Source organism: Aotus nancymaae, unplaced genomic scaffold, assembly GCF_030222135.1.
Source record: "Aotus nancymaae isolate 86718 unplaced genomic scaffold, 86718_ANA_hifiasm-v0.15.2.pri h1tg000039l, whole genome shotgun sequence".
NCBI lineage: Eukaryota > Metazoa > Chordata > Mammalia > Primates > Aotidae > Aotus > Aotus nancymaae.
This window is the reverse complement of record NW_026988453.1, coordinates 14069512-14092767: the sequence shown is the minus strand read 5'-3', so window position 1 is coordinate 14092767 and position 23256 is coordinate 14069512. Positions and strand designations below refer to the sequence as shown.

At 42.8% G+C, this 23256-nt stretch overlaps 1 protein-coding gene across 4 annotated transcripts in view; it reads left to right on the top strand.

The window, feature by feature from the left end:
• KCNH1 (potassium voltage-gated channel subfamily H member 1) overlaps positions 1–23256 on the top strand; it is a 377979-nt gene that overhangs the window by 38137 nt on the left and 316586 nt on the right. For 2 of the 4 annotated variants that reach the window (XM_064360341.1, XM_064360340.1), the window contains exons 4-5: positions 2449–2577; positions 8638–8756. In XM_064360341.1, coding sequence (XP_064216411.1) covers positions 2449–2577; positions 8638–8756 — 248 coding nt within the window. Of the gene's footprint in view, positions 1–2448; positions 2578–8637; positions 8757–23256 lie in introns of those variants that run through there. The other 2 variants (XM_064360343.1, XM_064360342.1) reach the window with 2 other exon arrangements.

Genomic DNA, 23256 nt, shown 5'->3' with positions numbered 1-23256 from the left:
ACGGACTGCTCCCAGTCCATGGCCTGTTAGGAGCTGGGCCACATAGCAGGAGGTGAGCGGCAGCTGAGCGAGCATCACCACCTGAGCTCCACCTCCTGTCAGATCAGTGGTGGAATTAGCTTCTCATAGAAGCGAGAACCCTATTGTGAACTGAGCACACAAGGAATCTGGGTTGCCTGCTCCATGTGAGAACCTGATGCCTGATGATCTGAGAGGGAACAGTTTCATCCTGAAATCATCCCCCCACCCTGGTCCATGGAAAAATGGTCTTCCATGCAACCAGTCCATGGTGCCAAAAAGGTTGGGAACTGCTGCAATAAAGGGTAAAATACCACTTTTATGACGAATAAAGCTGATCCTGGGCAATGCGGTTTATACCTGTGGGAAAGTGAGTTTCTAAAAGTGAACCATAGAATCAGACAGAGTTACCTGCAAGTCACAGGTAGGACCAGAGAACTGCAGGCTTCTCCTAATACCTGCCATCCTCCCTGCCTTTTGCCTTTCCCCCTAACATTTATAGGACAGGGAGCAAAGCAGCGAAGGTGCCAAGCTACACATACCCAGTGCTTGTCTCCCAGATCGCCAGCCAACCCAGGAAAAAGACCCAGTGTTACACTGAAAGGTGTTCTTCCCAGATCAGGAAAAAGGAGGTCCTTTCCCCCAAAACGCCCCTATATTCAGCTCAAGATGAACTCCAAGGCAGTGTGTCCTGATTGTATGAATTTTGGTACAAGATATATATTTAGATACTGAAAAAGAATGGTATTTAAAAAGAATGACATGTGAACAGGTGGTATAGCCACATCTGTAAACTAGCTATTGTCAAGCCAGATTGAGGCTAATGGTAGAGGTGTCTGTCTGTCTCTGGTGTATAGTACGGAGTTTGATGTGATTGTGGACACAGAAACCCAGGTGACCTCTTGAGGAACTGTTTTCATCTCCAGGATTCAGTGAGTTGTCTGCTGTGTAGCTCGCAAAGCAATATATGTAAGATGCTGAGCACAGGGCCTGGTATATAGGAAGCTAATACTTTACATGGGGAAATAGTTACTTTGTTTTCATTTGAAAATGGTTATAAAATAGTGCGCTAAGTATTATTCCAGTTATGCAAAATTCAACAAATAGTTATTCAGTTCTTTTAGACGCCGTTGTAGGAACCGGAACGTAAGAACTAGGAAGGAAAGAACATAGGATTGCCTTGTGTCTCACTGAATTTTGTATCATAGAATACATTGGTGCTTCTTGCTGTGATGTCCTCTATGACTAGAAAATGTTTTTTATTTTTCCTAATTATTTTTGGGAAGCCAGCAAGTGACTGTACAGATATCTGCTGTTGATACCTGAGTGGGCGCCCTCTCTGAGACGCCCGTCTGAATAGCCCCGGCTACCTCCCGCTGTGGATGAAGACAGTGCTTAGGAAGAACTCATGTACCTTCCACTCTGGCTCATGAACAAGGATTCACACTGAAACACATTGATTGAGCTTCCTGTGGCACTGATGTGATCCAAGCCCAAACCTGCTTGGAATCCTGCTTTTCTGGAGAGCCGTGTATGGGGGAATCATTGTGGTGTTCCTTTCCTTCTTCAATGCCTCGTCATTTACCATTGTATTGGATGTTTTGGAATTTTATTTCGAGGAGAGAGATGTAGAAATATAATTTCTGGGCTGGGTGTGGTGGCTCACGCCTGTAATCTCAGCACTTTTGGGGGCTGAGGCAGGTGGATCGCTGGAGGTTGGGAGTTAGTGACCAGCCTGGCCAACATGGTGAAACCCCGCCTCTACTAAAAATACAAAACTTAGCCGGGCATGGTGGTGGGTGCCTGTACTCCCAGCTGCTTGAGAGGCTGAGGTGGGAGAATTGCTTGAACCCTGGAGGTGGTAGTTGCAGTGAGCCGGGATTGCACTACTGTACTCCAGCCTGGGTGACAGAGTGAGACTCTTATCTCAAAAAAAAAAAAAAGAAATAACAGTTTCTGGCCCATGTGTGATTGATCATGTGAGTCAAATTGGTGAATTCCTAAACTGGATTTTGACCCTGGGATCCTTTAGCAATGGATGAAGTTTGAAATTTGAGTTGCCATGGTTTGCTGGCCGTGGTTGGCAGGGCCTTTACTGTCCACTGTGTGGGCGAAGGGAAGTCTATAGGTCTTTGTACCTAAGTTTCTTCCATAAAATCAGCTGGGGTTTTCAAACTATTTCCTAATTTTTTTTATAAGAGTTAAGAGATCTGCACTTAGAAAATTACTTAAACAAGAGAAACCCCTCACTGAATAGCCACTGTGAAAGTTTTTATTCTAGTAAGAAGAGAAATTTTCATGTGATAACCTAGCACCTGAGGGAATAAGACCATTGACAAACTGAATTAATATTTGTACCTATTCATTCCAAGTCTTTGCCCCTCAAATGAGAATGCAAATTACTGACCAACCTTTTGATATTCCTTTCAGGGACACCTGTGTGGTTCTTTGTGAAAATTGCTCCAATTCGAAACGAACAGGATAAAGTGGTTTTATTTCTTTGCACTTTCAGTGACATAACAGCTTTCAAGCAGCCAATTGAGGATGATTCATGTAAAGGTTTGTAATTCTGACTTGTACAAATACGTTTATGCGTTTTTGTGTCTTTAGTGTGGCTCTTGTTAACAGAGAATTTGAGGTTGTCAAGGCAATCACTTCGCAAACCTCAAGATTCAGACTTCAAATTGTAAAGAGCAAAGCACTGTGTCATTCTGGAATGTATGGGGGGAGGAGAAGGGGAGAAAAACCACTTTGTTTAGGAAAGCATTGGAATCAATTTCATACCTTTCATAATTAACCCTTTCCATTATTAGTCGGGCAGAAGAAGATAGTTTGGAACTCTGGTATCAGAATCCTTTCGAGTTTTCATGTAACAGATGTCAGCCATACAGATGGGACAGTCCATGGCTCCATTCGTCTGCTTTATATATAAACATTCTTAGATTTGACTGAAATCTAGTGCTTCAGGATTGTCAAAGCAGACGTTAGCACATCTCTGCATCTGTGGTTGATTCAGTCAGTGGCTGGTTAATTCATCTGGAACATGACATTTATGAAGCCAGGTCCTGAGTAACACTTCTATATGGGTCATTTAATCAGCGGCGTGATCACAGATTTCAGCCCCCGCTTCAGCCGTATCAAATGCATGTATTGTTAGCATAACGCGGGGGACACAGGAAAGGAGACGGCTCAGGATTTCTGGAGCCACTCTACCCTGAAGAGGTCCAGCTCATCAGGATTTATAAAAGATGGCGCGTTAGTCCCAGAGGTCTGGGGTTAGGGCGCGACATAGCACCTCTTCCACATCTCTTGTTCATGGCTTACCTTCAAGGTAACTGAGAGGCTAGGAGCTTTTCCGTGTTGTAGTGCTGCCTGGCTCTGTGGTTGATGTTTCAGCTCTGCTGGAGAACTCTGCTCCTTGTGATTTTCCGAGATGTAGCAAAGGGATGAGAGTGGAGTCCAGGGGAGCGTCAGACTGAGACACGTTGTTTTTGATTATGTGTCCTGTGAGGGTATTGAAAATCCTGGCGCATTTAGACACTCACATTTATGGAGTTCAGAGCACAGTACCGTTTATACCAGGGCATCCTATTTTTTAAAACTGTGTGATAGCTCAATAAATCAATTTCAGCCTGCCTTTTGGATTTAAGACTGCAGCAGATGCAAAGTTTCTCAGCCAGTGTGTCAGCCACCTGAAGTCTCTCTTCTCTTACAAATTCATGATTGCCCAATTTCTGGTTTCTAATTTGGAGATTTCTCAGTGCAGTTGGTATTTTGTGGCCGTGGGTTCACTCGTGATTACGTATCATCTTAGGCCAGTTGCTTTTTTAACTTAATAAACTCATAAGTCATATTTTGAAGGCAATTGAATATTTTGACACTTATTTTTGCAAGTTTTCCCTTAAAAACTTAATATATGCGATTTGATTGAATCAAAATGTTTTGTTTTTATTACCACGGGAACATTCGTAGGTGACGTGCTGGTGTTATTTGGAAGGAAAAGCAGACCTAACAGAATGCACCTCACCTGCCACGTAGGTGTCTGCGTTTGATGCTCACAAAACCTGAAGGGAGATAAATCAGAGTGATGCAGTGAGACTTACTCAGGCTTATTTTCCAGGAATAAAATGCTCCACTTCATTTAACCTGGCTCAGGGATGCATTTCCTTGCTGAGAAGAGTTTTGGTACCTACACATCCATACTTAGACACTCATGAGGACATACACACACATTACTCTGTTTCTTCTTAGCTGAGGAGACCAGATATTAATTCTTTTTGTCAGTGAAATAAATAGGAGTAACTTGTGGCTTGATTCACAAAAATTTGACACACACACATGTTAGCCCTCGATGTAGGAATCCTGCTAGTGGACCACGCTTATAAGCGTATACATTTCAAACGCCATGGCAGATACATTCAGATCTTCCCACTTGCCAGATCATCGTGCCCCCGGCCCACTGTGGTTTGTGGTCTGCTTAGGACAAGTGAAACTTTATTTTAGTGTGTTTGTGATGGAAGCACATGATAGTTTCTCTAGGCCTTGTTATTTTAAGCCTATAAACTGTAGTTTTGGCTTCAGGGATCAAATCTGGATCCTAGAAAATGTGCTGCCGTGTGGCTGGATTATTCTCCTGGCTTGATGTTGGTTCTGGGCTGTGCTCTCAGCAGCTTGTTTCCAGCGGACCAGCTGGGTTTTCAGCACAGCACCTCAGCCACCATTAGGAGTCTTGCTGACTTAGGGCTTGTTTAGAGTTCACTCTGGAGATGGAAAGGAAATGTGAATAATCTAAATCCCCGGAATATGTTTGGATGATTGCTGTTTGGCATAACCCCGTGGGATGTTTCCCCACCACCATATTAGCCTTTTAAATCAGTTGTGCTCCAATTGTCTTTGAAATTACTTTGTTTTCTCAGACCATGTAGTACCTAATTTTGGGACTTGGCGGTGAGGTGAGGTGCATCCTGCTAATGATGCAAGAAGCCACTTTGTGCCCCAAATTTTCCCACTAACCACCCACAAAGGGTCCAACACATGGGGTAATTGACAGTAGCCTATTTCAGGATCTGACACAAAGTAACTTGTCTTCTACCCAGAGCCTCAGGCACAGGGGATGGGTCCCGGAAGCGCTTCCAGAGCCCCTCTGTCGTCTGGCGTACCAACTCTCACCGTCCTTCCTCTGATCTCCTCATCTTCACTTTGCTCTCTGTCTTTTGACAGTCATTCTGTTACTCTCTGATAAACAGGGCCCACGGATGGCATGGAGCAGGGAGTGAAAGTCAAGCTGGGTTTGCTGTTTGCTAACAAACAGCTCTGTGGTGTGTGTGTGTTTAAAGGCTGAATCAGAGAGTAGGTAGGAATTCCGGCCTAAAATGAGAATCTGTGATGCTCCAGTGATTCCATTTGTTTCTTATCTCTTGCTTTTTCTTTTGTTATAGACAATTGGGAGTAGGCTGTGGGGTCTGTTTCTGCCGCATTCTCTCTTCTGAGCCAGGAGGGTTGGACAAATGAGTAGAGAATTAGAGTGTAAAGCTCAGAATTTTCTCTTCACATTGCTCACCAAAGGATGAGTCAGTCTTCTTGTTTCCTCTATTACCCACCAACAAATCTCATATTAAAGGAGCAAATTCATTTTCAAAGATTCACGTTTACTTCTAAATTCAGAGGTAAACTTGAGCCAGATACAGGCAACAAAAGGAATGAAACACGTAGAACAGGCTTCTAAGAGCCACAGATTCAGAATATTGAAGGATGAAGGCTCTGTTGACCCTGCTCCATGTGTCTTCATGTTGGATGTAGGAGAAATAGTAATAGACATAACTCACAGGCCCCACCCACCTCTTCAATGTTAACATTTTATGTCTCCGCCCTTGGGTTGATGGGAAAGTGATGATTTAGTGACTGCTTCTTGGAGAAGCCATTTTAGATTGTTGGTTATTTGTACATTGGTAAGGAAAAGACTGTGGGAGGAGACTTGAGGATGCTCAGGCGGTGGTCCACGCTGACTGTCCATGCTCGGGCGGTGGTCCACGCTGACTCTCCATGCTGGACCCTACGTCCGCTATTCTCTGCTGGATGTTGGGATGATGCTATTAGCTCCTCTGAATTTCTTTCTTTTTTCTTTTTCTGAGACGGAGTTTCCCTCTGTCGCTCAGGCTGGAGTACAGTGGCGTGATCTCGGCTCACTGCAACCTCCACCTCCTGGGTTTGAGTGATTCTCCGGTCTCAGCCTCCTGAGTAGCTGGGATTACGGTAGCGCACCACCATGCCTGGATAATTTTTGTATTTTTAGAGATGGGGTTTCACCACGTTGGTCAGGCTAGTCTCGAAGTCCTGACTTTGTGATCCACCCAGCTCGGCCTCCCAAAGTGCTGGGATTACAGGCATGAGCCGCCACGCCCGGCGTCCTCTGAATTTCTGACGCTGTCTCTCAGGACAAGGCTGGCCTCTGGCTTTTTTGGTATCGCTGGACTTATTCTCAGAGGAGCTGAAATTCTAACTCATCCCAGCACCATCTCTTCTGGTCTAAAAAAGAAAGATTCAGGCTCATTGGTGGCTCAGCCAAGTTGACACCCGCCAGCCATTGTGGAGGGAAGACAGGAGAAAAGCCAGCCTTTCTGACAGTGGAGAAGAGCCCCAGTGAAAACCTTGCAGCTCATTGCTGGACCGTCTGCTGTGTCCCCCTTCTCTCTATTACCTTCCTCTTCTCCTCCTGCCCGCTTCCCCTCTCGTTTCCTGATCATGTTATGCTTTCAGCTTTCTCATGGCACCCACAGTCCTGCTATGCCCAACTTGCTGGTGGCATTTGTGACAGAGCTGCAAGAATCCTGGGCCAGGGGTTTCTTCATTTGAGCTCAATTCAGTGTTGAACTTCCAAGTGGGATATAATTGGGGGAGTGGATACAAGAATGCCTGGGAAAAGAGAGGAACGGAAATATCCCTTGAAACTGAAGAGAGTTTGTGAAATGGACTGCTTATCCTTTGGGACTTTATATCTATTGGAAACCCAGACAGAAGTAGGGTGATGAGAGGAAAAACATATTTGTTCTTTATGTGTCCAATACACTATTGTATACACCTGTTGGGTGCCTGGCCTCATGCTAGGTGCTGGAATGGACACTAGGAAATGCCTGTGATAGAGCCTCTGAGTCTACTTGGGAGAAGGGATAGACAGGTAAGCAAATAAACAGCAACGCACAATCAGTGATCTAATATATGCCCACCTAAATTAAGTGGGGGTTCACCACAGGGAGCAGGTAAGCCTGCTAGGGGTAGGCCAGTATCTGGAAAAGGCTTCCTTAAAGGATGATGGTACATTCATTGACATTGCGGGGTGGGGGGGGGATGTCAAAACCCCTGCAGAGTCCGTGCTGTCCCCTCCTGTGAGCATTAGTGGGACCCCCACAGTCAAACCACTATGTGTATCTTTTCAAGCCAACCCCAGAGTTCCACATTTCTGCTTCATGGCATCAGGGTGGATGAAAGCATTACTGGTTTTTCATTAAAGCCTGGCACTTCTGGAATGAGAGAAAAAAGGGCTGATTTGCTATTCTTATGATATTGACAAAAATTTATCCAGTTTATGATTCTCAAAACTCGTATAGAAAAATAAAACATGGACATGCTTCTGCTTAACTCCATCGTCCTCTGGATTCTAAGTCTACCTTGAAAAGTTGCTCCAGGGTAAAATTTGGCAGATGAGATTTCTACTGGAAGGTGCTGAGTGCTTCTAAACTCTAAAGGATATAAAGAAATAAATTCACCTAGTCCTGCTTTTAGCTGTCATGTTGCATGCTCTGTTTATTTGCTGTATATCCCAAGTCCAGGTGTTTGGAGCTCCTAAAACCCAAGCCTGGTCTTGAGAATCCTGACAGGACTTCAAAGGTCTCATGGGGCAACTGCCATGGTCATAACCTTGATGCGGATGGATTGTTGGGTGTTGGAATGGACAGTTGTCTTTGGGGGCATTTAAAAGGTGTCAAGATCATTCAGACATCTTCGATTCTCAGTAAACACCTGTCACCAACTGTCTGTCTCCCATCTCAAAGCAGACTAAAATCTGCCACCGCTTTCCCCCACCTACCCAGGGGTTGAAATCATTTCTTATTCCCCTGGCCTTGGAGAAGGTAATGCATAGAATGGCCATTTGACTAGCTTGTCCATTTGAAGTCCAGAAGCAGCTGTTTCTGCAAGATCAGGTAGTGGGGGGATTGGGAACAGGCTGAGCCAAGTTACTAAGTCAGAGAAACATCTCAATTACCTGGTATCATCTTGTGAAGCAGGCTTGGGTCAGAGTGGGGATATCGGTGTTCTAGACTCTCCGATTGTCCAGGCACTCTGTGTCTCAGTCTCCCTGTTTGTAAAGTGGTACTAAAACCTGCCCTACCGACTTCACAAAGTGTGATTAGGATGAAGGGAAAGTGCAGGGAAAAAGCGAATTGCCACACACAAGGTGCTTTCCTGAGCAGCGGGTTTTGCTTGCAGGGATGCAGAGTGATTCGTGGGAGCTCAGGAGGGCATCCCAGGTGTCTGTTTCTGGCAGCATAACTTGGAATGTGAGTGTCTGTGCATCTTCGGGACGTGCTTGACCCTGTCTTTTCACTCTTCCACTTGCTTCAGGCTGGGGGAAGTTTGCTCGGCTGACAAGAGCACTGACAAGCAGCAGGGGTGTCCTGCAGCAGCTGGCTCCGAGCGTGCAAAAAGGCGAGAATGTCCACAAGCACTCCCGCCTGGCAGAGGTAAGGGCAAGGGGTTAGCTCATCTCAAGCCTCACTTTTAGGGGGCGCATGGGCTGAGGAAATGGCAGAAAACTAGTGTGCTGTCGTGGAGAGGACCTTCAGGACCCACAGATGCCTGTCTTGGCTGGGCTTTCACACCACCGTGTGTGACACTGGGTAAGTGACCTAACTCCTTTGAGCTTTATACTTTCCCGTGTGCAAAAGCAGGCTGGAAGAGCTCTGTTCCAGCTTGCTTGAGATTAAAAGTGTCAGATCACTTTTTTGAGGAGCTAGAAATGCTTCACGTACATGGAGGAGTTTTTAAACAATTTTGTTGTGAGAGCAATACGTACTGTTATGGGCAAAGAAGAGACAGGAAGTGAAAAGAAGGTAAAAATTATCTGCGGTCCCAGCGACCACATGGCATTTTACGCTTTTTTGGTGTGTGCATTGAACTCGTTTCTTTGTAGATATCCTGTTTCCTAAACACTAAGAAATTCATTTTTTACATGTTGATTTTTATGAAATTGAGATACATCTAAAAATAGTGTTACATTAAATGTGATTGTGTTGCCTTTTGTTCACTTTATAATCATGAACATTTTAACATGTTAATAAATATATGTAAAATTAGTATTATTTTGATAATCTTTGTAGTAAGGAAAGTTTGGCGTTCTTCTTTTTGCTGGGACAAGTGAGAGGTTGGGAAGCCTTGACAAGGTGTCTTATTAGGCTTAATGCACCCAACTTACTCTCTGCCTTTGATGGTGCCTGGTCTTTATTTTTTCAACTACACCTGGGTGGGACCAGTTAGAAGCTTTATACCTTCTAGACTCCAAACCTCCTTCTTACTAAAGATGACCAGTAAGCTGTCCCACTGCCTGTAGATGGCTCGTCAGTCTTTGGTCCATGTTTGGACCGTGGGACCCTTTCTAACCTGGCTCCAGGGTTCCACACCCCTGGTGGAGACACAACCGGCATGATGCAGCTCACAAAGAATGTTCTGTGTATGTGCACTGTCACATGACTTAACTACAGACGGTCTCCTTGTGGTAAGCAGAAGCTTTTGTCAACAGTGGAGATGGGGAGCATTCATTTGTACCATTTCAGAGAAGGAGAGATATTTGGATGATGGTAGCATCATTTTTTGTCATGATGTGGGCTTGGCTTATGATAGAAAGAATTACTAACGGAGACCTTTCAACTCACAACTCACAGCCTGTGCTTTCTCCGCTGCCTCTTATGGTTAATAGAAAAACCTCCTCTCCCACCTCTCTCCCTCTTGCTCACTCTTATGTGGCACACTGGCGTTTTTGCTGTTCCTTGTACACACCGTGCTTAATGGCAAGTCTTTTCCCAAATGTCATTTCCTCTGTGTAGCTAACTGTATCAGTCAGGGTTCTACCAGAGAAACAGAGCCAGTAGGATACTTAATATTAAGAGATTTATTGCAAGGAACTGGCGTATGTGATTGTGGTGGTTGGTTACTTGTGTCCAGAATTCTCAGGGCAGGTTGGCAGACTGGAAAGCCTTGGAGGAGCTGATGCCGAAGTCCACAAGCGAATTCCTTCGTCCTTAGGGAAACTCAGTTCTGCTTCTAAGGCCTTTCAGCTGACCGGATGAGGCCCATTCGTATTACAGAGGATTCTATCTTTTCCTGAAAGTTGACTGATTGTAGATGTTAATCACATGTACAAACTACATTTACAGCAACACTTAGTGTTGGCTTAAATACCTGGTACTAGCCAAGTTGATACATGGAACTATTACAGTTCACCCTTGTCAACTTGATGCCAATACACATTTCATAATCCATACTCAATCTCCAGATAAGTCAGTAAGAAAATCATACTTCCATCTAACACGATACAATGATTCTATGTGCAATGGAAAATATGCCAGCGTTTTCCCCAAAAGAGGAGGCAAAGTCCTTGGTGATACTTTTTCCTTCTTCCTCTCCTGTAATTCCAACACTGTGAGGTAAAATTAACTATTATTAATACACTTATGTTGTGTGATAAGAGGATGAGGGATAAACATAATGGAATTTTTTATATATACGTATGTATATTCATACCAAGTTAAGAAAAAATGACAATTCCCGGTCCTCTTTTTAATCTGATCTGTGCTTTGTCTGCTTGATACCTTCTAATGTACGACACAGTTTACTTCCTGTGTTTATTCAGTGATAAATCGCAATCGCTTAGAACAGTGTCTGGCACATAGTAACTACTCAGTAGTAATTTTTTTTAATTGGCGAATTGAATGAAAGAAAGGAAACAGTGTTAATGAGTTTTAATCTACCTGTCTGGCATAAGCGGTTGCTCATTGCCAATATAAGGCAAACATTTGGGTCTCATCTCAGGGGCCAGTAAGTTTTAGTTAGCCTGGCTAGACGCTTACCGATTTTTATTGATCTTTTCAAAGAATGAGCTTTTGGTTTTGTTGATTTTTTTCCTTTCGATTTCGTTGCTTTCTGCTCCAATTTTTGTTCTTTTCTTCTGCTTACTTTGGATTAATTTGCTTTTCTTTTTTAGTTTCCTAAAGCTTATTGATTTTTGATTTTTTTCTTTTCTAGTATATATATTTAATGTTAGAAATTTCCCTCTAAACACTGCTTTTGCTGCATGCCACAAATTTTAATTTGTATTCTCTTTTTCATTTAGTTTTTATTTTCTTTTGAGAGATATTCTCTGGCCTATGTATTACTTAGAAGTGTGTTGTAGTCTCCAAGTAGTTTTGGATTTTCTAGCTGTTTTCTCTAAGTGATTTCTAGTTTAATTCCATTGTGGCCCGAGAGCAGACGTTGTCTGATTTCTGTTCTTTTGTTAAGGTATGTTTAGTGGCCCAGAATGTGGTCTGTCTTGGGGAATGTTCCACGTGACCTCTAGAGAATGTGCGTTCTGCCATTGTTGTTACAGACCAAGTAGTCTATACGTGTTCATTAAAGCCAGTTGATTGATGGTGTTACTGACTTCAGCTATGTCCTTCCTGGTTTTCTGGCTGCTGGATCTGTCCGTATCTGACAGAGAGGTGTTGGATGAAGTCTTTAACCATCATAAGGAATTATTATTTTTCCTTGCAGTTGTATCAGCTTTTGCGTCACATTTTTTGATGCTCTCTTGTTAGACGTGTACACGTTAAAGATCATGTCTTTTTTGAGAATTGACTCTTTCATCATTATAATGCCCCCTTTATCTCTGATAACTTTTCTTGCTTTGAAGTCTGCTCTGTCTGAAATTAATACAGCTACTCCTGCTCCTGCTTTCTTTTGATTCCTCTTAGCATGATATATCTTCCTCCATCTCTTTACTTTTTAATCAATATATGTCTTCATATTTAAAGTGACTTTTGTAGATGACATATAGTTGGGTCTTGTTTTTTCATCCAATCTGACAGTCTGTATCTTTTAATTTGTATATTTAGGCCACTGAAGTTTAAAGTGATTATTGATATCGTTGGATTAACATCTCTGGTATTTGTTGCTGTTTTCTTTTCATTGTCCTTTTTCTTCTTGTTTTGTCTCCCCTTTTCCACCCGTTCTGTTTTTCATTGAGCATTTTATGTGCTTCCATTTTTTCTCCTTTCTTAGCAGCATATCAATTATACTTCTTTAAAAAAATTTTTTTAATGGTTGCTCCAGAGTTTGCAAAATACATTTACAACGAATCCAAGCCCCTTTTAAATAATGCTATACTAAATACCTTACGATAGGAAGACATTCCTAATTCCTCTCGTTCCTTGTATCATGGCTCTAACTCATTTCGTGTGTACATAACACACACACACATACGCATGCACAATGGAATACATGCTGCTATTTTTTGATTAAACTATCATCACTCAGCCTAAGAACAAGTAAAGTCAAAGCTTCATTTTACCTTCACTTACTCCTTCTCTGACGCTCTTTCTTTCTTTTTGTACCTGAGTGTCTGACCTGTACCATTTTCATTCCCTCTGAAGGACTTCTTTTGACATTTCTTACAAGGCCGGTCTACTGGCAACAAATTCACTCAATTTTTGTCTGAGAAAGTCTGTTTTTCCTTCTTTTTTTTTTTCCTTTTTCCGAGATGGAGTCTCCCTACCCAGGCTGGAGTGTAGTAGCATGACCTTGGCTCACTGCAATCTCCACCTCCTGGGTTCAAGCGATTCCACTGCTTCAGCCTCTTGAGAAGCTGAGATTGCAGGTGCACGCCACCACACCTGGTTAATTTTTGTATTTTAAGTAGAGGTGAGGTTTCACCACGTTGGCCAGGCTGGTCTCGAGCTCCTGACCTCAGGTGATCCTCTTGCCTTGGCCTCCCAAAGTGCTGGGATTATAGGTATGAGCCACTGTGCCTGGCCTTTTCCTTTACTTTTGAAGGATAATTTCACAGGGTACAGAATTCTAGATTGGTGTTTTTTTTCTCCTCTCAACTCTTAAATATCTCACTCTGCTTTCTTCTTGCTTGCATGGTTTCTAAGAAGTTGGGTATACAGTTGACCCTTGAACAATGTGGGTTTGACCTGTGTTAGTCCACTAACATGTGGATTGTTTTTCCGTAAGTATATTGAACATTTTTTGGAGATTTACAGTGACTTGAAAAGCATTGAGACCAACGGCATAGCCTAGAAATATTGAAAAAATTAGGTATCTCATGAATGCACAAAATATGTGTAGATACCAGTCTATTTTATTATTACCATAAAATACACACAAATCTATTATAAAAAGTTAAAATTTATAAAAACTTATGCACATAAACACAGAACATTTACAATGTAAAGATGAAGTATTAAATAGTAACTGCATAACATCAACTAAAATGCATACTTTACTACGGTAATAACTTCATAGCCACTGCCTGTTGCTCTTGCCGTGAGCTCAAGTGTTGTGAGTACCCACTTCAATGTGATGTTAATCATCTCCTCCCGGACGGTTCTTCTCTCCAGTAAATTTTATATAGCAGTAAAAACTGATCTCTCAAGGTTCTCATCCTTGAGAGCTCTAGCATATTTTTGTAATCGTGTTTAGTAGGATGCCATAAACCTTGATAACACTAGGGGACCCATACGAAGTGGCACTAGTTACAAGAAGAAGTTGGATTGCTCCACGTGTCACAGATTGAGCTCTGCAGCTGAGGTTGCCTGCCGTTTCACGCAGACTACATTGTAAACAGATGATATAAATTTATGGTATTGATAAATACAATATATGACTGCGAATGTATTTTCTCTTCCTTATGGTTTTGTTAATAACATTTTGTTTTCTGTAACTTTATTGTAAGAATACAGTGTATAATACAAATAACATACAAAAGATGTGTTAACTGACTTTATATTATTGGTAAGGCTTCTGGTCAATAGTTGGCTGTGAGTAAATTTTGGGAGTCAAAAGTTATATGTAGATTTGACTGTGTGGGGGCATCAGTGCCCCGAAGTCCTGCTTTGTTCAAGGGTCAACTATAATTCTTATCTTTCCTTTTTTATAGGCTAGGTGATTTTTTTTTCCCCTCTGATTTCTTTTTCTTTTTTTTTTTTTCCTTGAGATGGAGTCTTGATATGTCCTCCAGGCTCTCGGCTCACTGCAGCCTCCACCTCCTGAGTTCAAGCAGTTCTCCTGCCTCAGTCTCCCACAGCTGGGATTGCAGGCACATGTCACCATTTCTGGCTCATTTTTGTATTTTTAGTAGAGATGGGGTTTTGCCATGTTGGCCAAGCTGGTCTCCAACTCCTGACATCAAGTAATCTGCCTGCCTTGGGCTCCCAAAGTGCGGGGATTGCAGGTGTGAGCCACCCCACCTGGCCTACCCTCTGATTTTTTCATGAAATTTTTTGGTTACCTTAGATATTCTACAGTTTGAATATGATATGACTGGATTTATTTGTTTGTTTATTTTTGTGGTATTTATCTGAGTTGCTGTTCTCTGAACCTCTGTGATCTGAGGTTTGGTGGGTGATATTAATTTGGGAAAATTCTCAGTGATTATTGCTTTGAATATTTCTTCTGTTTCTTTGTTTTCCTTCTGGTAGTCTCATTATGTGTATGTTATACCTTTTGTAGTTGTCCCACAATTCTTGAGTATTCTGTTCTGTTCTCTAAAATGTTTTAGAGAACATTTTATCATGTTCTCTAAAATGATAAAATAGCCTATTTTATCACTTACTACCATAAATATCAAGAAATCTATTATAAAAAGTTAAAATTTATCAAAACTTACACACACAAGCATAGAACACTTATAAAGATGCAATATTAAATAACTACGTAACATTAACTGTAGTATATACTGTACTACTGTAATAATTTTGTAGCCACAATTTTTTTTTGCAGTCTTTTTGTTCTCTTTGCTTTTCAGCTTTGGAGGTCTCTATTGACTTGTTCTCAAGCACAGCGATTCTTTCCTCAGCTGTGTTCAGTGTACTGATGAGTCCATTAAAGATATTCTTTATTTCGATTACAGTGTTTCTCATCTCCAGCACTTTGTTTCGATTCTTTCTTAGAGTTTTCATCTCTCTGCTTACAGTGCCTGCATATTGTCCACTTTTACTTATTAGAACCCTTAACAAATAAATCATACTCATGCATAAATTCCCAGTCTGATAATTCCAACGTCCCTGCCACACCTGGGTCTGGTTCTGATGCTTACTCTGTCTCTTCAAACTGTGTTTTTGCCTTTCAACATGCCTTGTGACTTTTTGTTGAAAGCCAGCTGTCATGTGCTAGGTAAATAAGCCATTTAGTGATGTGATGGTAAGGTGGGGGTGTGGGGGAGGAATGTTCTATAGTTCTGTAATTAGGTCTCAGTTTTTAGTGAGCCGGTGCCCCGGGCTATGAATTTCACACGTGCTTTTCATTCCTCTCCTCACCCCTTAGCAGGGACAGAGTGGCTACAGCTGGCTGGAGATGGGTCTTTCTTTTCCTCCAATTAGTTAGTTAGACTTTGGTTAAATAGTTTCTCCTGAGGTCAGGCCTTGTTAAGAAGAACAGAATGTTCTGGTCTATTTAAGAATGGTTCCCTTTCACCTCCCGCTGCCAGAAGCACAAGGGGATTTTTCTTCCGACTTCACTGCGGGAACCTGGCTAGCTCCCGAAGGTAAAATTCACGAGGTGTAAGGGACGTCCTACGGACGGATGAACGGGTCCTCCCTGGGGTTTTTAACTCTCAGACTTGTCCACATAGCCTACAGCAATTTTTCAGTTACAGTTTAGGTTTTTCTATCCAGTACTGGCTCCTGTGGAGGTTTCTGCTCATGTATATCTGCTCTGGCTGGCTGTGATTCTCTGTATTCACCTGACTTTCCAGCTTTGGAGGTATCATTTTGTCCTGTACGCTGATTTTTCTAATAGATTTAAGAAGAATTGTTGCTGGGTGCGGTGGCTCATGCCTGTAATCCCAGCACTTTGGGAGGCCGAGGCAGGCGGGACATGAGGTCAGGAATTTGAGACCAGCCTGGCCAATACGGTGAAATCCTGTCTCTACTAAAAATACAAAAATTAGCTGGGCGTGGTGGTGCACCCCTATAGTCCCAGCTGCTCAGGAGGCTGAGAGGCAGAGGTGGCAGTGAGCTGAGGTCATGCCACTGAACTCCAGCCTGAGTGACAGAGCGAGACTCCGTCTCAAAAAACAAAAAGTTGTTGATTTTTCATGTTGTTGAGCTTTTTACTTTGTTATTAGGAGAGTGATGGCTTCTCAGGTGCTTACATGATGTGTTGGAAACTGGAAGTTGGTGGAAGCTCTAAACAGAGAAAAATGTGTTCCCATCCATAGCCCATAGCTGGTACTTCGTCCTGTTTTCTCAGTGATCAAATGGACACTGAATAAGCGTATGGAGACCTCAGTGAAACCTCTCCCACCGCTAGGAAAAACCTGACACAAAGCACGGGAGGACTGAGGATAGCAGTTTTGCATTTGAACAGATTGCACATGTTGTTTTCAAAGCCGGTTTATCTCCTTGTTAGGCTGTTCCTCTCCTGAGCTCAGTCTGGCCTTAGTTCTTACTGTAGAACTCATATCTCCTTTCTGGGCTGATTCAGGAAAAGAAGGAGGCAAATACCGTGTACCAGATTCTGTGCCGCCTGTCTCCTCCTATAATCCTCTGAACGCGGAGGGGTTTTACAGAGGAGGAAACAGAGGCATAGGGAAGTTCACTGACTTGTTTGAGGTCACCTGGTGGTGAGTGGTGCACTCTGGAATAAGAACCAGGTTCACCTGACTCTGAGCCCAGCCTGTTTCTCATTTGGGGCAATTCCTTCTGGGCATTGTCTCTGCTTCCTAGCCCTCTGCTACTGCTCGTACCAGGGCGACCAGGCTTTCCGGCTGTAGAGTGGGTAGGGGATGCTGAAATCTCTCCCTTCTCAGCAAAGGAAACGCAGTTAATCTCTGATCTTAAAAATACCTGATGTCAGTGCATAAGTTAGGCTGGAGGAGGTTTGTCACGGGTTGGATTCTCTGAGATGCAGACATGGAGCTCACACCTGTGAAAGACAATGGGGAGGAAGCAGCACTGGGCAGGGGGTGAGTATCTACCAGCCTGACAGGAAGGTCACCAGCAAAGATTGCCAGCTAGGGAAGTCCCATTTGGGGCAAAAATGGCCAGGCCCTTAGGAACTAGCAGCTGGAGGCTGTCAGCTAACTGCAGTCCCTGCAGCTGGGCAGAGAATCCTTCTTTTTTTTTTTTTTTTTTTTTTTGAGAGAGAATAGGAAGGAAAAAGGAAGAGAAAGAGAGAGAGAGAATGGGGAGGAGGGAGAAGGAAAAGAAAGAGGGAGAGAGAATGGGAGTATTGCTTTCTTGCCCAGGCTAGAATGCAATTTAGTAATGGGTATTGAAAAGCTCTTTTATACTGATAATTATACTTAATGATGTAGTCAGGAAGGAATAAGGGAAGAAGATAACAAACAAACAGCCAACCAATATTTCATTTAAACCTATGAAATGCTATGCGATTACTGAGGAGTGATTTACTTCCAATTATATAGTCACCTTTGGAATAGGTGTGAGGTGGTAATGTATGTTTTGTGTATTTGAAGTGGAGAGTTCTATAAATGTTTATTAAGTTTACTTGTTCCGGATCTGAGTTCAAGTCCTGAATATCCTTGTTAATTTTCTATCTCGTTGATCTATAGAATCGTTAGCTCTTCTTGTTGCATTGATCCTTTTGCCATTATGTAATGTAATTCCTCGCCTCTTTTGATCTTTGTTGCTTTAAAGTCTACTTTATCAGAGGCGAGAATTGCATCTCCTGCTTTTTGTTTATTAGTTTATTTTTGCTCTCTGTTTGATTGGTAAATCTTCCTCCTTCTCTCTGAGTCTTTGTGTATTGTTTCATGTAAGATGGGCCCGGATGCAGCATACCGATGGGTTTTGGCTTTTTATCCAATTAAAATATATATAAGTTTAATACCAGCGTTTGATGCTAGCTGGCTGTTTTGCCCATTAGTTGATGTAAATTTTTTATTGTGTTAAAGTTCTTTGCTTTTTGATGTATTTTTGGAAAGGCTGATATTGGTTGTTCCTTTATATGTATAGTGCTTCTTTCAGAAGCTCTTGTAAAGCAGGCCTGGTGGTGGTGAACTCTCTAAGTACTTGTTTGTTCGCAAAAGATTTAATTTTTCCTTCGCTCATAAAGTTTAGTTTGGCTGGATAGGAAATTCTGGGTTGAAAGTTCTTTTCTTTAAGGATGTTAAATATTGGTCCCCACTCTTTTCTGGCTTGTAGGGTTTCTGCTGAGAGATCTGCTGTAAGTCTGATAGGTTTCCCTTTATGGGTAACCTGACCTTTCTCTCTGGCTGCCCTTAGTATTTTCTCCTTCATTTCAACCCTAATAAATCTGGCGATTATGTGCCTTGGGGTTGGTCTTCTTGAAGAATATCTTTGTGGTGTTCTCTGTATTACGTGGAGTTGAATATTACCCTGCCTTGCCAGGTTGGGAAAATTTTCCTGAATGATATCCTGAAGAGTATTTTCCAACTTGGATTCATTCTCTTCATCACATTCAGGTACACCTATCAAACGTAAATTAGGTCTTTTCACATAGTCCCATATTTCCTGGAGACTTTGCTCATTCCTTTTCATCCTTTTTTCTGCATTCTTGTCTTCTCGTTTCATTTCACTGAGCTGGTCCTCGACTTCTGATATCCTTCCTTCTGCTTGATCAATTCGACTGTTTAAACTTGTGCATGCTTCGCGAAGTTCTCCTGTTGTGTTTTTCAGCTCCATCAATTCACTTATATTCTTCTCTAAATTGTCCATTCTCGTTAACAGTTCGTCAAACCTTTTTTCAAGGTTCTTAGTTTCTTTGCATTGGGTTAGAACAAGTTCTTTTAATTCACAGAAGTTTCTTATCACCCACGTTTTGAAACCTGCTTCTGTTATTGGAACACACTCGTAATCCATTAAGCCTTGTTCCGTTACTGATGAGGAATTGCAATCCCCTGTAGAGGGAGAGGCATTCTGATTTTGAGTATTCTCTACCTTTTTACGCTGGTTTCTTCCCTTCATTATATATTTGTCCGTCTGTCGTCTTTATAATTACCGGCTTTCTAACTGGGTCTCTGACGTCCAACTTGTTGATTCCCTGCGCCGAAATCTGAGCAATCCACTGAGCCGGCCAAAACAGCGGTGTTAAGATTGATGGTGCTTTTCTGCCCGGGAATCTCCGGACTCTGCACCAAGAACTGGCGCGCTAAGGCACCAGCAAAACCACCACGCCGGCCACAAGAGTCGCCCTGGCGACCCGTGGGGCTCCTCCACTGGGAATCTCCTGGTCCGTGAGCAACTAATATTCGTCTGAAAGTGTGGCGTCCTCTCGTTCTTTGCGCTTTCACTGGGAGGTACGTGCCCGAGCTGCTAATCATCAGCCATCTTGGATCTCTCCCCCAGTTTTTCTTTAAATGTTTGGCAGAATTTGCTGGTGAAGCCATTTGGGTCTGGGCTTTTCTTTGTGAAAACTTTCAAAAAATTCTCATTAATTCAGTCTTTTCCTTGTTATAGTTTTATTCACATTATCTCCTTGACTGACTTGCAGTAATTTGTGTCTTCTAAGAAGTTGTCCGTTTACACCTAAGTTACCTAATTTGTGGGATTCACTTGTTCATGGTATTCACGTATACACCTGTTTATTTATTTTTGTAAGGTCAGTAGTAATGTACCCACTTTCACTCCCGACTTTAGTAATTTGAGTCTTGTTTTTCTCAGTCTACCTAAAGCTTTGTCCATTTTGTTGACTTTTTTTTTTTTTTCAAAGAACCATTTTCTGGTTTTATTGATTTTCTCTCTTCTGTTTTATTCTCTGTCCCATTAATTTTTTCTGGAATCATTATTTTCTTCCTGCTACTTGATTTAGGCTAAGTTTGATCTTTTCTACTAGAAGTTTAGGTTATTTCTTTTCTGGAAATTTTTAAAATTATTTTTTATTTTTAAAATGAACACATAATAATTATACATATTTATGGGGCACATAGTGATGTTTCAATCCGTATGTGGTGATGAGATCGGGGTGATTAGCAGATCCCTCATCTCAAACATTTTGTCATTTCCTTGTGCTGAGAACATTCAATATCCTTCCAGCTACTTGAAACTACATATTATCACCCACAGTGCTGTAGAACATGAGAATGTATTCCTCCTATCCATCTGTAATTGTTGTAGCATACAGTAAATCTAATACATCTCTCCTATCCCCTTTTCTTTCTTTCTTTCTTTTTTTTTTAAGAGACAAGGTCTTGCTCTGTCACTCAGGCTGTGTGCAAAGGTGCAGTTATAGCTCACTTCAGCCTTGAATTCCTGACTTGGACTCCCAAGTAGCTGGGACTACACGTGTGCACTACCAAGCCTGGCTAATGTATTAAGTTTTTTTAGGGCTGGAGTCTTGCCATGTTCCCCAGGCTGGAGTACGATGGCGGGATCACAGCCTACTGCAGCCTCAAACTCCCGGCCTCAAGTGATCCCCCCCACCTCATCTGCCAAAGTGTAGAGATTACAGGTGTGAGCCACTGTGCCTCGCTACTTTGTGTCTTTCATCATGACATTTCTTTTCTTCTTTCTCTCTTTTTTTTTTTGGAGACGAAGTCTCACTCAGTCCCCTCGGCTGGAGTGCAATGGCGCTATCTCGGTTCACTGCAGCCTCCCTCTCCCAGGTCCAAGCAATTCTCCTGCCACGGCCTCCCAAGTTGCTGGGATTACAGGCACCTGCCATCATCCCCGGCTAATTTTTGTATTTTTGTAGAGGCAAGGTTTCACCATGTTGGCCAGGCTGGTCTTTAACTCCTCACCTCAGGCGATCCACCTGCCTCAGCCTCCCAGAGTGCTGGGATGAGGCGTGAGCCCACTGCACCCAGCCAACATTTCTTTTTTTTTTTTCTTTTTTCTTTTTGAGATGGAGTTTCACTCTTGTTGCCCAGGCTGGATTACAATAGTGCAATCTCTGCTCACCACAACCTCTGCCTCCTGGGTCAAGCGATTCTCGTGCCTCAGCCTCCCAAGTAGCTGGGATTACAGGCGCCCGCCACCACACTCATTTTGTATTTTTAGTAGAGATGGGGTTTATCCATGTTGGTCAGTCTGGCTCAAACTCCTGACCTCAGGTGATCCGCCCGACTCTGCCTCGGAAAGTGCTGGGATTACAGGCATGAGCCACCGCACCCGGCCGACATTTCTTAAAATCAGTGTTTCTCTTTTGAATCTAGGGCGAAATATATTGCAGTCTTTCCTGACCGTGACAGATGACTCCAGTTCAATCTATTTGCTTTGCTAAGATCCTCTTCACCTCTTATCGCATGTTCCTCCATTGTTCACTCCACTTCCTTTCTAGGAACCCTCTTAAGTGATGGAATATAGAGCAATAGGGTGTTAAACACTATCGGGCCCACTTCCTTTTCCCCTTCTAGTCCGATGACTTGACAGCCAGTCTGTGAGTATCGGTCAGGATGGCCTGACTGACGGTGCAGTTACGATGGAACCCAGTATTTCAGTGTCTTCAAAGAAGAAGGGTTTATTTCTTTCTCGTGCTATATGTCCATCGTGAATTAGTAGGAAATTCTGTTCATCATAGTTAATCGGGGACCTAGCCTAATAGTTTCCATGCTAGACCAAAAAGAGAACAATTAAATCCTTGACTGGGAATGGACACACGATACTTGCATTCAGAACTCTTGGGCCAGAACTAGCTTGTCACATGGCCACACTCGACCGCAAGGGGTGTAGGAAATACAGTTCCACCATGTGTACAGTGAGGTAGAAGGCCGAAAATCTTTGACTTCGTGGCATTCATAATTAGGCCAGATGGCAGATGCTGTCCCCCTTCAAAGGGAAGGCATGTTGCTATCGTTCAGGGGTTCTGTAGAAAAACAGTACTTTATCTGTCTCTCTGTATGCACTCAGAAAGCACTCAATTAGGAACCTGGACTTGAGTCTTCAGTCCTGTTTGGCCATCGGCAATGTGAGTGCAAACAAATAGTTTACCTTCTGGGTCCGTTTTCCCAGTTGGTGAAACAAGCAAAATACCAGCCTCCCCATTGCGTGGGACGTGGTGATGTATGTCAGTGTGCTGTGAAAAGTATTGCACGCTGTACAGATGGATTAGCTGCAGCCTGGCTTCCACTCCCAGCTTCTCTGCTTACGCGCCCCTTGCATGACTCAGGCTGAGTCATGCCATCTCCATTATACCATCTGTAGAACTCCCTCACAGTGTGGTTGTAAGGATTTAAAAATACAATAGAGGACTTTTGGAAGTTAAAAATGCTGGAGAAATGTGATAGATTAGTCAGTCTCATTTCCATATTTTTCATCAAGAGAAAAACCTTTCTTCCTACCAGAATCGGTCTTAAGATGAGCATTATTTGGCCCCATAAATAATGGCCTGTAGTGAGCACTTCCTCCGGGCAGAGCCTGGTGTTGCATGCTGTAGCAGGGGAGGGTTAGGGAGAGTGTGGACTAGTGACATTATCCTAGGAGAAGTAGCATCTGCCTTTGGGGAGGTCCCAGTCTGCTTGGGAGAACAGGACAGACAGAAGCCTCTCCTGGGAAGTATATTCTGAAAGGGCTGCTGGCTTGCCGCCTTTGGAAGCTTCCACTGTACAAGACTAATGAAAGGAAGACACGAGAAGCACACGCCCAGGTGAGGGACATTACTAACTGTGCGGTAGTCACTGGGACCACAAGCCCAGAGTGTATGACCTGGTTTCTCTGCAAAGCTTCTGAAATCTCACTGAGCATCTGACACAGGGCATGCTCCCATGACTGGACAAGGTCTGTATCCTGTGCATTTTGATTCAGTGCCCAGAGATTCCCTCCCTTTGGAGGACACTAACCCCTTCCCAGATAGTCATATTCTGAGAAAGCTTTTTCTCCTGAGGGTGGAGATCACAGGCTCGTGGTGAAACTTGCCCAATTGTCTCATAGAACTTAGGTTTTTGATTTCTTTTGAAGAAACATAGAAATTGACCCGCCCAGTCTTAAAACTGGAGAAAGTTACATTTGTCCTATGTGAGTCCCTTTCTCAGGAAACCAACCATCAGGCCTCCCAGATGGTATCAAGGAG